This window comes from Coturnix japonica, chromosome 9 (genome assembly GCF_001577835.2).
Source record: "Coturnix japonica isolate 7356 chromosome 9, Coturnix japonica 2.1, whole genome shotgun sequence".
Taxonomy (NCBI): domain Eukaryota; kingdom Metazoa; phylum Chordata; class Aves; order Galliformes; family Phasianidae; genus Coturnix; species Coturnix japonica.
In genome coordinates, this window is record NC_029524.1 from 9,084,413 (window position 1) to 9,100,850 (window position 16,438).

General features: G+C 37.2%; 1 protein-coding gene across 1 annotated transcript in view; it reads right to left on the reverse strand.

The window, feature by feature from the left end:
* Positions 1-2,888: 2,888 nt before the first annotated feature.
* Positions 2,889-16,438, reverse strand: part of SLC9A9 (solute carrier family 9 member A9) — a 147,339-nt gene continuing 133,789 nt past the window's right edge. The window contains exons 16-17 of the mRNA XM_015871486.2: positions 3,718-3,823; positions 2,889-3,192 (exon numbers count right to left, since the gene is read on the reverse strand). Of these exons, the coding sequence (XP_015726972.1) occupies positions 2,962-3,192; positions 3,718-3,823 (337 nt within the window). The 3' untranslated portion in view covers positions 2,889-2,961. The remainder of the gene's footprint in view (positions 3,193-3,717; positions 3,824-16,438) is intronic.

A 16,438-nucleotide genomic window follows, 5' to 3' on the forward strand; every position in this document is an offset into this window, starting at 1 on the left:
AAACATGAAGGCCGCAGAGGTTTTCCTGCATTACTTGAAGGCTGATAGTAAAATACATACCAGTTTTTGAAAGGAAAGAAAGACCTGTTGTATGGACCTTCCTAAGCCCAGCGGGGCACTTAAGTTGCTCTGTAGAAAGAGTAATTTTGGCTTCAGTTTAGTTGGTTTAATAGCTGAAGTTCTACACAGACATAATTGGTTTGCTGAAGTTAGTCCTAACACACTTACTATGGAAAAGTTAGAGCTTTTAGCACAGTGCTGTAAATGCTTGCTTCTAGTGGCTCCTGCTTTCAGTGAGGTTACCAAATGTTACAGTTCTCTGTGGAAATTAACATCGTGACCTGGTATTTTTAGTACAACATCTCTGGGTTTGGCTCCCCTACATATCCAGGAGTCATTTTGCTGCTTTGAATGTTTGCCAAACACTCTCCGCAGCTAAGTATAAAACCTCAGTTATACTTCTGAAACCTGAAAGGTTTAGTGATTGAGCAGATTTTTATGTTTCATAACATTTTGGGTTTCGTACTGCATATACGGTCACTATGTTTTGACAGTATTTTACATTTTATTTTTACAAGTACTGTTTTATTAGATTAACTGAGATAGGAAGAATAGCTCCACGTTTATCATGAGTAACTTGCATGTTCAAACACTGATATTGAATAGTTTAAATCTCTGGAGTACAAGCTATAAATTAACATTAGAGGTCTCTCAACATCCATTACGCTGTTTAAAATGTTGTGCAAAATTAATAGTTGCCAGCAGTTTCTACGTGGAGACAGATACATCATCTCTTCTTCCATAGTCTTAACTCTCTTGAAAAGTATGTGTTGAAAAGAATTTCTCAAAATTATAAAATGGCGCAGCTGAATAGTGTAATGGATCACCAAGACTTTTATTGCCTTTCAGGAGAAGCTTCATGTTTTCTTGCAACTCACTTTACTAGTTTTCCTTAAAAAAAAAAAACACCAAATCAGTGATACTATATGGTTGGCTGAGCATAGCCCTAGAGGACAAAAACCCATCTTGCTGGGACTTCTGATTCAGCCTCTTGACAAGCTTAGCATAAAAATCTGATATGTGAAGACATGAAGAATGAACACTTCTGTTACAAGAAATGACTTTCCCTACCAAGTAATACGGCCTTTTAGGCGTGCGGACAGAACAGTGAAGAGTGTTTTCACTACTGACTCTTTTTAGCATAAATACAATTTCAGACCCTGGAGTTCTTCATTTATCATGTTTCTCAAAAGTGTGAGAAATTTGGACATAGATACGATAAATAAATCAGTAGAAATCCCGCAGAGTGTGCTGCAGGATGTATTGTAGACCAGAACTTTTGTTTAAGAGCTTGTCATTTCCACTATGTGCATCAGTTGTGAAAAACAGCTTGGCATCTTTCAAATTCTGCAACAGCTTATTGATTTGTGCTATAGGCTAAGGGCTGGACTCCTTGCTTCTCATGGAACATAGAAAGCTTGGGAGAAGAACTCAGAACCTGTGAAGATTGAAATTGGAAACTGGCTACTGAAATCAGGACTGTGCTTCTACCCATCTGTGGTAATAGTTTTCTCACAGTGTTCCTGCATATTAATCTCACTGCAGCTTGTAACAGCCTGTTTGTCTTTTTTGCTGTTGTCTCTGCCATTCTGATGATGTGCTGCTGGATGCACAGGACTAAGCCATAAAATCTCATCTCTTCATCCTATCTCCATCCCTTCTCACAACCTGTTACACGTTTTTGTTTGTTTCACTGCACAAAGGCAAAGCGGAGAGTTGGCAATTCATTACTTTCTCTCAGAACCTATTGTGACATATATTTTATACCACGTGTGAATGAAGATCCTTTGAAATTTCTTGGTTATTATTTTGGGGAAAATAAAACATCAAACTAGGCTTCTGATCTTTCATAACAGCATATAGAATTCCAGTGTGCAAATTTAATGCTTAAAGCAGCTGTTCTAGTCACACTTATTAATTAATTAGACTGGAAAAGAATGACTGAGGTTTGATTATATTTAAATTAGTATTTCAGTTTCCATCTATGTTGAAATCAAGATATATTTGTCTTTACAATCATTCATGAGGATGGCTTGATTTTTTTTTTTCTTTTTAATTTTTATTATTTTTTTTCCCCAAGATGAAAAATTTGCTGCTGATGTGTGGTGTGTGTTAAGGGTGACCCTATTTGAAAAGCTTAGTCAGGAATATTATGTGCTCTTTGTTGAAACTCTGGAGGTGAGAAAAAGCACATGGCCTAATGATAGCCTGACTCTCTCCTTGTGTTTGCACTACCTATTTAGTAGGTATAAATGCTCATCTGTGCTAGCACACAATAATAGGGATATGACATCTAGCTGTGTGATTGACTCCATGTTTATTTCATTGCTGCATTTATGCAGATATAATCAATGCTTTCATACCTAAATTCTCCTCTTGTTTTTTCTAACTAGTGCTGACCGTGCTACCAGGATGAAACAGTAAAATAAATATGTGAAAGGAGATATTTTTTTTGCCTGGGAGAATCCAGTCTTAATAGAGAGATTCTAGAAGCTTTGTATTAGACGTGCTCTGAGCATGTTAGGAAGGTATTTGTCTTCATCCCAGCAGACTAAAGGTTATAAGCAACATTCAAAGGAAAGTGTACATGTGTAAGGGATGTGATGCAGTCAAATGCCACCTGAGACAACATGCGACTGTAATGGATTTAGAGTGGACTGGCGGTACTGTATCTTTCTTTAATAAGAAGTGCTGCAGTAAAGAAGAATTTCATATTGTTGTTGTTGTACAGATGATACAATTTTTTTTTTTTTCAGTGGAGGAACCAGAACTTATTTGGTAACATCTTTAAAAAAAAAAGAACAACAAAGAAAACTAAGAAACCTTAGTACATTTTCTTGCTTCTTGTTTGTGTAGTTGTATTTTTATTTCTTTGGTTTACTTGTTTCTTACAATCTAAAATTACACTGTTCGTGTTGATAAATTCAGCTGAGTTTGACCTGGAGTGTGTTCAAGCTGGAGCTTGTATTCTCCTAATCCAAGGTCTCCTTCACAGAAATCTTCCTTGGCTGTTGCCTGGCTGCAGCCTGTTCTGTCCTGTGGAGGCACTGGTGTCTGAGCAGATGCTTCATAGTTTTTGGTCAGCTCATCATTATTTATGATATAATCTGTGTCCTCATTCTTCAGCTGATCCTGTATGTTTCAAACAAGGAAAAATACTAGTGAAAGAACATTCAAGAGGATTTTTATTAAGGTTTAAATGAAGAACAGGTTAGATACAATTCTTTTCACTGAATATCCTTATTTTCTTATTGTTTTAATTACTAACTTACGATCTTCAAGAAATCTTGATGATGATTAGGGCAAATACTTGCTTATCATGTTCAGCTCTTGGACAGAGTTGTGAAGTGTAATTTGCTATTCAAATCTCTTGGATAATTTCAGTGCTTAAATATCACTGGCATTAGTGGGATGGAACAGCCAATGCTTTCTTTCAGCATCCGACTCAGTTACTTAAAATCTGACTCATTAGCTGAGTATGCATGGCTATTCTTGCATGGCACCTTCTGCGACCCCTCTCTACAACCCTGAAAAAATCCCTATAATCCTACACTGTAAAAGTAATAGGCTTTAGGAAAAGCACTGTGCCAGTGTTTCATTGAGTACAGTGACTTTTGGGGTACACTTCAAATAGCATTAACCAAATTAGGTACTTACACCATATGCACTGGGGCTGGTCAGAAGTCTGGCAATAGGATTACACCATCCAGGTAATGTCGTCGTGAGAGGTGGACCAGCATGTGTTAAAATAGGCTTCAAGTATCTGTGATGTTTGTTAAAGAAAGCTTCCTGTATGGATTTGATACTAAGATGATTCTATAGAAACTTATTTGTAAAGCATAAGGGCAATCACCCAACTAGATGGAAACAAACAAAACAGCATTTATTTACTTATCCATTATTGCATTGACTTTTACCTCTCACCAGTCTCGGATGTGATGCTCAAAATCTGTCCTGAAGTATAGCAGAATGGCTGAAGTGAATGTCATGGGGTACATAAATGGGAGAAGGAATTGGAAGGAATGCAATACACGCTAGGTTATCCTGTTTGCTGTTCTCATCTGCTGTTTGCTGTAAAAGTGTGATCTTTTTAAAGTATTTCCTGTTATAATTGCATAAGATGCAATTGTATCAGCTATTTCTGTAAGAACAGTAGCTAACAGTTTTTAAGCATATACTAAGTTTTCTGTAAGATCAGTGCATTTCTTCAACTGACAAGTAATATTTCATCAAATATCATGTTTCTTTATCCTGAGGAACGTACAAATGTTATTCTCTGTAACACTCTACCTTCAGCATTGAATACATTTGTTTTACACAGTTGTTTTACAACATTCAATATATCTGTTTTACATCAATGCTTCTTTACATAGAAGCATGCAAATACATTAAGAACAGGCTTTATGTTATTGTCTCACACGTCTCTCCTATCTTTATTCATCCAAAAGTGCTTTATTGAGATGAAAGAAAAACCTGTTCATCTTAAGCAAATATATCAACCTTGTGTCTGCCAATAGCAGCTCCCTCAAGCTGACGTATCTTCTCTGCTATTTTTACTTGCCAAGTAATTTTTGGTGTTCTTCAGACAGGTCTGTCAGATTTTTTTATTTTTTTGCAAGCAAGGGAAAAATTTCATTATTGATTGTTGACTGAAGAAATTGAGTCATGATAAACCCTCTAGCCTTTCAGTCTGTAACTGAGACTTGATTATGTGCTTGGCTGTTTTTCATACTACAGCCATAGTAGTTGTTCTGTGGTCTTTTACTTGTATGTGTATTTTCTTCAGTGTAACTCTAAAGAATTTCCATCGGAAGATTGTGAGTCCTTCATCCAAAAGTTAAATAGTATACTGAGTTAGTGGGAAAGATGGTTGTTGAATCCACTTAAATAAACAAATTTGATCAAAAACAACAATCCAGGTGGGATCAAAGTGTCAGTTGGATGGGATTGTGTAGGAAAGTTTACATCCTTCTGTTTCTGCAGGAGTAGGAAAAGAAACAAGAAACCTTCCTGACCTGATTTTATTTGAATCTTGAAGGGAAAGACTTCCCAAGTGCCAAGTATTTGAGAGCTGCTTTTAAAATGCAAAGTATGGAAGGCTTCAGTTAAAGCTGTTTTGATTTTAGCACTACAAAAAACAAACCTGATTAGAAAAGACAAATCTGCAAATAAGAGCCTAATTCTAGATTTTTCATCATTGGAAATATTGGCATTGTTAGTACAAACAACTTGAAGTGTTTGCACTGAGTTGTCATACCCAGTGTGAAAAATAGAGGCTTTTAATGGAAGCTTCACATGATTATACTAAGTCCTTCTGTGCTGTTCTTTTATTTTCTTCCAGAGTAAGAAACAGAAGATGAGTATTTCTCTGCATTTCCTCTTTAAACCATGATCTCTTAGTGAGGCCTCATGTCTATGCAGGCTTATAACTTTATAGCGAACTATACAGCCCTCAGTCTAACTTGTCCCGTTTATCTCCTGTGCTTTGCACAGGCAGCATACGTGCTTGCATGAAGCCCAGCATCATACCAGATGGGAATAGGGGATGCATGCTGAAACAGGCAGACTACTTGGCCAGCAGTAATCTTCAATGTGGGGATTTCTACCCTAACCCCTTTCCTCTCCCCAATCTTTTGAGCCACCACTGCCTTTGGGATTAACTTCAGCAAGTATTTGATTGCTATGTGTAAACTTGCATGAAGACTTCATTTTGGGCTGTGATAGATCTTCTAAATCCCTTTTCACATTTGTTTTGCATTGTCCGTGCTTTTGCTTTTCAGTCTCTGAAGATGCTGCTTAAAGTGAAGTCATTTTTCTCCATCTTGTTATGATGCTTTTGGTTCTGTAATAAATTATTTACTTCTTGCTCCTTACTAGTTAACTAGTAATTAATTATTCAGTCCAATGAAAGAGCTTAACTTGCTGGGCCTATTTGTCATGTTTTAATGACCAGTGCTGTAAATGCTTTCTCTGTTGTTGGCACGGTTTCTTTATAGTATTACAGACGTAATCACATTGTTCAGTGCGGCATGAAAGGGGAATTTTAATCCATGTGTGATGCTGGCATTTCAAGAGTATATCAGACATGGGTTATAGCATTTTAAGGCTGGAAAAAAATCTTATCACACTCCAGTTGTTCTGGGTGCATCTCCTGGGAGAAAGAATTTAAATACAGTAATAAGATGGATTTTGCACTAACTCTGCTTTAAAAATTGGAGGAAAACCCCAAAGTGTAAAATTCTTTGCAGAACTAAGAAGATACTGCCTTCTATACCTTTCCAGAGCAGGACTGGGGAAAAGATAGCAGAAAGATGTTACATCAGGCAACCTACTCTTAGACTTGCATTTCAGCTCTCCATGGGCAGGACAGGCATGGCTCAGATACTGGACTATGTTAAAGAGCGTTATTATTATTGGAAAAGTGGTGTGGTGGTTTTGAAGTTGGGAAACTGAGTTTGCCATGCCTGCATATGCACATGTGTGATCCATCTTAGAATCAGTGTATAGTACTGGCCATGCTAATGTTCTTTTGCTCATGTAATCAAATACTAAATTTTTTGTTGTGTCCTTGTATGTCCTGGCTTTTACTCTCACAAACCTGTACCCTTGTTACTTGAACATCCCTTTGGCCTGACAGTTCCAGTCTGTGGTCGCCAGTGGCTGGACACAGTTCCTCTACCTTCTTCATTGTCACCAGACTCAGCACCTGTGTCAGTGTTTGCCTGCTCCCTTGTTCTGCTTCTCCTTTTCTGAATTTGAATCATATGACTACTTCTTGCTCAGCAATAAACAAAGATAATGCTTTTGTGGAGAAGACAGTCAGGAAGACAGCACTTTGGGTCTTATCTGTGTATGTCTGGCCAGTGTGGCCTGAAGTGAACCTCATACAGATGGTTTGCTGGGGTTGACAAGGCTGAGCAAGTGAAGCAGGGGCTGCTGGAGGATGCAGTGTGCTCAGAAGCAACAGGACCTTCAGGGAGTTGCTCATAAAACAGAAGTTGGTTCTGTAGAAAGCACATAGATAGCAAACTTTTCAAAGCTGTACAATGTGATATTCAAACTGAACTTTCAGGTCTTCAAGGTGGAATTTGAGATCTTTCCTTTAAGTACAGATAATTTAGGGAAGATCTTGAGGACTTTTCAGAGGGAAAAATAGGAATTGCATTACTTTTACCCAGCACCCCCTCAAAAGCAAAACAAAAAATTATAAAAAATATATATTTATTTATAAAACTACAGGCAACATGAATGAAATCTTCAAATGAAAGTTGTCAGTTTATCTTGATGAGAAATGCCAATGTCAGTAGCCACATATTGATAATTCCATTATGCAAGGAATTCTGGGATTTGAAAACAGTTTTTTGCCTGGTTTCAGAATGAAGAAACTGGAATCTCAATTTTTCTTTCAGTCAATGCGCTGAAATGACCGTGTTTTTGTTAAAATGTCATCATTGGACACAATTTGGAGAATGTTGGTAAAATCACTGTTTTTAACTTAATGATATGAGGCTGTTCAAAGAGAAAAATAGCAAGGCAGAAATGTTGTGACTGTTTTGACTCAAAGACTTAAAGGAAATGCATTTCTCTTTTGCTAGAGGAGCAAGTCCAAGTCTGATGGCTTTGCTAAAGAGAAAAGCAGTGATAGTCACATCCTCATTTTCTGTTTGCTTGACTTGAGCTTTTGAGAAAAAACTAATTTATAGTTTGAAGAGGGGGAAAAAACAACCGAATCCCATGAGCAGAAGTGACCACAGTTATAAATACATATGGCAGCTCAGCTTCAGCTCTATGAAGTACTGCATTTGGCTCAGGAGGTGTTTTTGCCTTTTGCCTCCTCACATAATGGTGGCTGTGTAACTCAGTGTAATTCCACCCTTCCCTAAGGAGGCAAATGCTCTCACACTACAATATTGGCTATTAAAAAGCCCCAAAGTGAAGGAGTTCTTGTGATACAAGTCAGAATTACATCTAGTTTTTCTTTAAGACTATTTTCCTAAAGCAGGTAAGCTGGTGTTATAAGTACAGATTTGTTCCAAGTATGCCCTTAAATGCTGCTTTGCTGGGTGTTAACATTTCTGCTGTAGGCTTAAGTCTCTAGAGTCAAATATCACCACTCCCAGAATCTTTCCATTGTACAGTGTTTTGAAGGTTTCTTTAGTACTGCAGCTTTCATTTTGAAAGTTACCCTGTTGTGAACACTTAAATTGTGGTTTGTGAATTAGTTAAGTCATGAGTTTCTTTCTTTTGTATTTATGAAGAAAGGTATAGAACATATTAAGGAAAACATATCATTTCTGTTCATTCAGTGTTTTCCATAAAAAGAGCATATTTTATTTTGCGACTTGGTAGTGTTTCACTTATTAAAGAGAGAAGGAGTTTAACGTTAGCTGTGTGATAGTATAAAGAGCAAATATTTCCTTTTCTTTTTTAATGCTTGCATAGGAGCAAGCAAGCCACAAATCTATGATTATCTGGCTAAGTTCTGCACGTGGCTAGCTACTGCTAACAGCTGACTGCGATTATTTGGTTACTTTATACAACAGCTTGTGTGCATGACTGAACTGGTGAGGCGCAGAGACATCTCCAACTTTTAAATGCACACAGAGCAGATTAAGTTAAAGAGGGGCTTCTCCTCCTGACCCTTATAAAGGAGGATGATCTTTCCTCTTGTACAACAGAACTTTCTTTGCTGTAGGGTGGTTCAAAAAAAAGCAGAGCATGATTATGTGAAATTCAATCATTAGAATTGCAAGTATATTTTTGAAAATACCACAGGATTTAAGGTGATTTAACTTGTACAGATAAGCTAAACTGCATTGTGGAGAAAGCTAAAGAGAAGTGACTACTTCTGTTCTAAGTGATATTTTAATTTAGAGTCAACATTAATGAATTCTGTCTGTCTGTGACTCTCTCTCTCTCTCTCTCTTTTTTTTTTAATGGAGTTGACTAAAAAAATAATTTCATCACTGTTGAAATCTGAAGTACTAAACAACTGAGGATAAATGGAATCATACTGCAGACCTGCAAAGCTGAATTACTGTGTCTCTTTAAGTGATTACTAGGTTCAGTCACATCTGAGGGCAGGGAGGGTGGATGAAAATCAGGAGTAATAAAAACTAGTTTAATGCATCCTCACTGGAAGGTCTGTTTGTCTGACATTAAGGTTCTCAAACCAGGTTTAAAGTCAGACCCAAAAAACAAACTCTGTCTTTTATTCTGAATATGACTAAATTTGTTAGGTTTCAGCTTTGAAACTAGAAGCACTGTAGAGATGTGTGCAAAATGGAAAGAGTTGATAGAATTAATCTTAGTTGAGTCTTTTTACAGATAAGTAGCTGCTGACAGATAAGAGGCTTGTTATCAGGTATGCACTGAGTAAAATGTCTGGTGTATTTGCAGACCATGGGTTTCTAGTTGAGAGCTCGAAGAAAAGAAGAAAATTGAGACATCTTGCTCGAGTTATTTGAAGCCTATTGTTTCCCAAATTTAACACTTGCGTGCAAAGGAAAAAAATCTGAGATGTAAATGGAGACTTGCTTAGATAATTGATGAATGGATAACGCAGCTACTTTTGAAAAGAGAAGGGTAGGACATCAGGAAGGGTAGGAGAATGCTCGTATAGTACTCAAATGGAATATGTGAACAGATGTGAATGTCAGGCAAATTAGTGTAAGAAAGCTCTGGAAGAGACAGACTATATGAGGCAACTAAAGAGAAGAAAGAACCTCTCTGATATTAGTTATATAATGTGAAAACAAGGAAATGACCATCTGTTTAACAACAGCCACCCCTCTCATCAGAATGCAACCAAATAATCATATACATGTCAACATTTTAAAATGCCTCAGTGAGAATGAATGAAATTTGTTACATATATGTAAATGTTATGATGTGGAATGCATGCCATGAAACATAATAATATATAATGAAAATACTGTGGGGTACTTATGAAAACAGCTATCTAATTCATTATAGGAAGGCATGTAATAAAGAGGCAGCTTTCAATGTGTTACTGTATAGGAGAATGCAAAAGAGATGTTCTCTATTACAGACTAATGGCTGAGAGCCTTCTCAGAGTTGCGTATTATAGTAAACTTCTCCAAAAAAACCCCTTTAAAACAACAACAGTAAGATAGAAGGATATCCCTTGGGCTACAGAGCAGGAAAAGAAAGAAAAATACAAAGGGTATTACTGGTGTGGTGTATGTGACTTTTTTTTTCAGAGAAAAGTGCATGCTTCACAATTGGCATCGTTCATAGGATCTGTCTTCCCCACCAGCAGACCCTTTATAGCAGGATATGCAGAACAAAGCTAATGTAGCAGTCTTTCATCAATAAAGAAACATAGGCAAATCCCAAGGCAGTCTTGTCCTACAGTGTCTGAGCTAATTGGAATTGAAACTGAGATGAGTTTCTTTCCCTTTGACTATAGAAGAGTCTTAACAACTAGATTAGACTTAGCTAATAATTAGGTATCTAAAGTTTGATGTTACTCCAGGACATAAAAAGCAGAGCTCCTGAGGCGAAATATAAGAAACCAAACACAGCATCTTCTATATCAGGGAAATTTTAAGAGGAAAAAAAGTAAAAAAAAAAAGATAGATTGCTATGAAATAATTTTGATGTCAAAGTCAACAACAGAAATAAAAACTTTAAAATAATTAAACTTGTGAAAACCTAAATGGCAATGATATTCATAGAAGGAATTTCCTCTCAGAAAATAATAATAATAAAAAAGAGTCCTGGTGTATTTGAAGATGTAGGAAATCTCGCAGGACCCTTGAAAACTTTTATATGTGTAGCTTGAGTATAGTACCTGTGCTGTGAATGGTAATCTTCCCTGCAGAAAGGAGACTTGCTTGTGGGAAACCTTTTAGCTTGGTTATAGCACTGATGTGAGTGAGAAAAACTGTTGAGTTAGAAAGGAGGAACAGTGCTGTGACCTGGCTGTGCCTAGAACCTTAACACCTTAAAAAGTCTGATGCCATCTGCCTCAGATGAGATCACTTTCAAGCTCTTCACATGAAGCACATCTGCTGTATAAGATACTTCAGCCCCAGTAATTGGCAGAGGGAATAGATGCGGAAGAGCAAGAGAGTTAGCAGGGATTTCTGTGCTCTGCATGGAAGATGGTGTTTCAGGAGGATGTTCTTGGCATTACTGCCTGCTTGAGAATGAACCCAAAAAATGGATGTGTGAAAAATGAGAACTGGCTCTGTTTGTGTGCACTGCTAATACTGATCGCCCACAAGCCCGATCATTTTCAAGATGCAGGAAAGCTAAATCTAAATGTTAAACTCAGTCAATATAATTGGTTTTGATTTAACAACTTACTTCAGTCACATCTAAGAAAAGATTGGATTCAAATAAAATGAAAGCTACAAAGCTTCTAGAAACCTCTCACAAAGAAATATCAGGCATGACGATCTCGCATCTACTAATACTGTTACAGGGATTAGCACTCACTGCATGGCCTCTGCTACTGGAATAGAGAGTTGAGAGACCAGGAGGGAGATGGAAGGAGGAATGGCTAGGAAGAAGGGAATGTGAGCAATACCTTCCAATCATGATGTGTGTAATTCACCTGAATGTAAAATACTACAGTGAAAGCAAAGCACGACAGCTAGAATTCTGCAAGCAGTAGCTGGAATAATATTCTTGCATGCAGTCCTTTGGTGACATGGATTGAGAACTCAAGCCAGTGTATCAAAGCTATGCTAAAATAGGAAAAGAAGTCTGGCATTTTTTTTTCAGGAAATTTGTTATTTTATCTTTCTAGGTATAGCTGCACAGTTACATTTAAAATGGTCCACAGGTGTATGGAGATATTTTCTAACAAACTGCCAGCTTCTTTCTTTGCCAAGATGCAATGAATGATTCTGGTTATGGAGGTGCTACTTGAAAGGGCAATGTGATCCTGTTTGAGAAAATATTGCAAAAAACAAACAAAACCCTTCAACACTGTGTAAGAAAAGGATGAGCTATGAATGTGAAAGGAGGGCTTGGAGGAGCAATGCATTTTATATGCTTACCTGTTTTTGTGAATACTGACAAAAACCGAGAAACAGAAGTGATGATTCATCTTTTTGAAAGGAAAAAAAAAGTAAAGAATGACATGTATTAGAAAAAACAACAATCTTTTTCTCTATCATAAGCTTGGGAAATAAAGACAAGTAAATAAAGAGATGGGAATCATGCCAGAAGGAAAGAAATCAGTAATTCCAAAGAAAATGAAAACTCTGAAGGTTTTTTGAAAGCTGTTTGGTAAAGCAGTGGAAGATAGGCCAGACAGCTAATCTCTTGGCTCAATATCATAGAACTATAGAATCCTTAGAGTTGGAAAAGACCTTTAAAGGTCATCCAATCCAACTACTTACCACTCTCTGGAATTGACCCTGCAGTCAGTCCACCCATAAAATCCATCTCTTTTAACAGAGAAGGATGTCGCGGGGTACTGTGTCAGAGGCCTTACCAAAGTCTGCAAAGATGCAGTCAGTGGCTCTTTGCTTATCCATTGATGCAGTTATAACACCATAGAAGGCCACCTAGGTTGGCCAAGCAGGATTTACTCTTGGTGGGGCCATGCTGATTTTCTTATATCACCTCCCTGTCTTCCGTGTGCCATAGTGTAGCTTCCAGGAGGATTGGTACCATTCCTGGCAGGGAGTTGAGACTGACAGGTCAGTAGTAATACAAATGTACAAGATACACACATCTCTGACCACAGGGTATCCCTACTGAATATAAAAGCGGAGCACCAAGATGATCATTATTGGGTGAAGTTTGGGGCAAAGCTGATAGCAATAAAATAACATACCATGCAGTCATAAAATTATATTATTGCTTATTTGTATACTTGTGTGAAACGATATTCATTCCAGATGAGAGAAGATTCAAAGACCATGTAGCATGTAAACTGGGACATGTTCTATCACTATTTTTGGAATAATGTTCTACTCACTCATGTAACATATTGTGCTTATAGGCTGTTAGGTAATGAAAAAAGGAGATGCAGGGAGTGTCAAAAATAAGTCTTTTAATCTTGCTGAGCTGCTGAGAGCAGGATAGCCTTTGCAAAACCTTGTTAACAGAAAGCTTGTTTAGTTTAATACATCCCCTGAGAAACTTTACTCCTGTGAGCAGATTGGCCCAAAGATTATGTCTGCAGATTCTCTTGCAGCTTTTTCTGATGTGTGACCCATGTTATGTGCACAATTAGCTAGCTGGGCAAAGCTGAAAGTCTCTAATGGGTTTGTGAAGAAAGCACATTAAGAGGTGGAGGGCTCAGTGTCTGAAGAAGGGAAGACTTTGTGCAGGAATATGTTCCACTGTAATCCAAAGAAAACAGCCTTCTGGCAAGCCAGATCTTTGCTTTTGAAAGGACATTTTAAAGTAGAGAAAAAGCAGTTAGAAAATACTCATAGTGTAACATTCATGAAGATATATGGAAATTTCAGAGTGAAGAACAATTGAGGATAATGAATGATGACAGAGATACTAGCAAAAGAAAGATTTTTACTGAACAAGAATAATAGCAGCTTTAATAATGCAAGGAGAAATAAATGTGAGGTATTTATCCTAATATTACAGTTTAAAATCCTAAATTGGTTAAATGAAGTGTTTTGCTTAGGAATAATGGCAGATTAAAATAACAGTACAGATGATCCATATTAAGAGATTAATCTGCCTTTTGATCACTGGAGAAGTTTATGAAATATAGAAACAGATCTAAAAACTAGCATTCTATTTCCAGTTAGGATAGCTGTTCTCACACTTTGTATTATTGTGTAGTCTGCAGTGCAATGGGCAAACTCTTAATATCTGTCTTTGTGTGGAAAAAGTTCCCTGGGAGGCTGTGAATGCTAGAGAACAGTACTGGGAGCAATGTGCTGTGATGGGAGAGCTTTGGGATGCACAGCTGGAAATGTAGCTGGATGAATGTGGGAAAACAGGATGACTTCTGCTTGATTGGAGCTTTGGAAGGAATATCATTTTGCAAATGTAGGAATTTTAGATTAGAAACTGCATTGAGCATATATAAGACTTTCTACCTTTTTCCTACATTTTTAAGGGTATGTGAGGACTTAACAAAATGAAAAGGTACTCACTTTCAGGCAAAAAAAGATATATAGTTTTACAGCAGGTATTCAACTCTCAGCAATCGCTTCCTGAAGGAATCACAGGCTGTGTGAGAAAGGCATGTATAATCTGATACCATAACACACTTAGAACTGTGAAAGATGAGACAATGGCAGGGGGGCGGGGGGGGGGAAGAGGGGGGTGATAGACCTTAGGTCTCCTGCTCCACAAACTATGAAATATACTTGGAGGATTTTTTTTAATTTTATTTGTTGCTGGTGAATCAGTACGGTGGTACCTGGATCTGCCACAGCATGAGAAAATCTGTGTCCTTGTGATGCTGTAATCGCTGTGTTTGGCTAAAGCATAAAATGTTTCTGTAATCCTTTTTACAGGATAACTTTAACATGTTACAAGAGATGTTGTGGATATTAAGGCAGCAGTTTCAGAGAGGTTAAGCCATTTTGTTAAGGCTTGCCTACCTCGCATCTCACAGTACATTATGCTTCCAAAAGGGAATTCTGGAGACACAATCTGAGATGTATTTTTGTTTTAGTTTATTATCTTCTTTGTTAATTGGTACAATGCAATGCACACGTACCAACGCAGGCACTGACCCAAATGCAAACAGTAGTAAAGATGGGGGAAAGTAAAGAGCAGTATGAATGAGTATGAGCTTTTCTTGTTCTTGGATTTTCATTATAGCCTGAGAAGTCAGCTACTGGGGTTTCAGACATGAGTCACCCATAAAAAGAAGCCAGCTATAAAGCATACAAATGAGTGTAGCAGTTCCATGACTGTGATTTGTTTAAGAAACATATTCACTCAGATCACTGCTTTTCTTTTCTTTCCTCTATCTGACAAAATCCTGGCTCTGAACTCCTCACCAGATACATGAGATTTATGTCTAAGTTACTAATCCAGATTAAAGTCACTTCTATTAGGAGGATGACAACTTTTAATTGATTTCTAAAATCCATGGTGGTAGGCAAGAACCGTGGAGAGTCAGGAAACCAGGAAATCTAAAACATACTTGTGAGCCTACGGGATGTCTTAGCAGTAATAGTCATATAGTCATATTTTGAGTACTTAATGGAATTTACACAAATGGTTGACATTTATGTAGTGTCTGAGTAGATATAGAGTTAGCAGTGCTCTACCAGGAAGTGAGCTGGCTGAAAGGTCACATTCTTCTCAGGAAAAAAATGGAAAATAAATAAATAAAAAAGGCTCAAATAAATGTACTTATCTTGGCCTTTGATTTGTTGCTGTTTTGCACTAGACATTATCTAAACTTTGAAGACATGATTTTTAAACTATTCAACATTTATCTTCCCCCTGCTTACTGTGGAATCTGTGGTCAAATAACAAAAGAGGCCTAACATTACAAATAGTTTTAAAAAATAATTAAAACAAAAGGACCTGCCCAGGCTTAGTGAATCATAATTTTAAATCACCCAATATACATTCTTTAAAGTAAGATCTTAGATTGTGATACGTGGTACTAGAAACTGATCCTATGTCTATAAATGAGGAACTTAGAGATGGAGAACCATAGACTGTGTGTTCAGAACCTTTCTATCTGCAACTTTCAGGGTAGTATATAACTGTAGTAGAGTGGTAATATCTCTTTAACCTACTCCTAAGACTGTAGGGAATTGTAGGTATAGAAAACAGAACTTGTCAGACAAATCTAATTTTATCCTTAGAAGAAATTACAAGTTTGATTGATAAAAAATGATCTGCACTTAATCAGCTGTGTAAGACATTTGGAATGGCATTATGATTGAAATTAGCTCTTTAAAGTATCAATAAGACATGCATTAAAATGATTAAGAACTGGCTAGTTGATAGACTAGAAACAGTATTTGCTGGTGGAGAACTGTCATGGATTGGTCAGTGTTTCCATGCAGATTTTAGTGATCAGTAGAAAATTTGATAATTGGTAACTTCACCAACTTCACCAAAATGTATGTATGGATGATATAGATTAAGTCGCCATAAAGGCAGTGCAGTCACACCTTAGTTGATTTGTAAGCTGTTTTCACTCCAGTGTATTTCCTTTAGCTGCATTGCTGGCAACAAACAAATGCGAAGAGCCAAAAGTCTCTGCAGCAGTTGTGGACTGAAGCTAAGGATGTCTGGGGTGGGGGAACAATGCATGTAGGCCATGAGTTAAGAATAAAAGTAGTGTCAATACCTACAAAGGCTGATTGTGGGACTAGTGCTGAAGAACTCCTACCCAGTGTGATGGTCCATATTTTAAAGCAGTTTCAAAATGTCGAGAAAGATGTAAGAT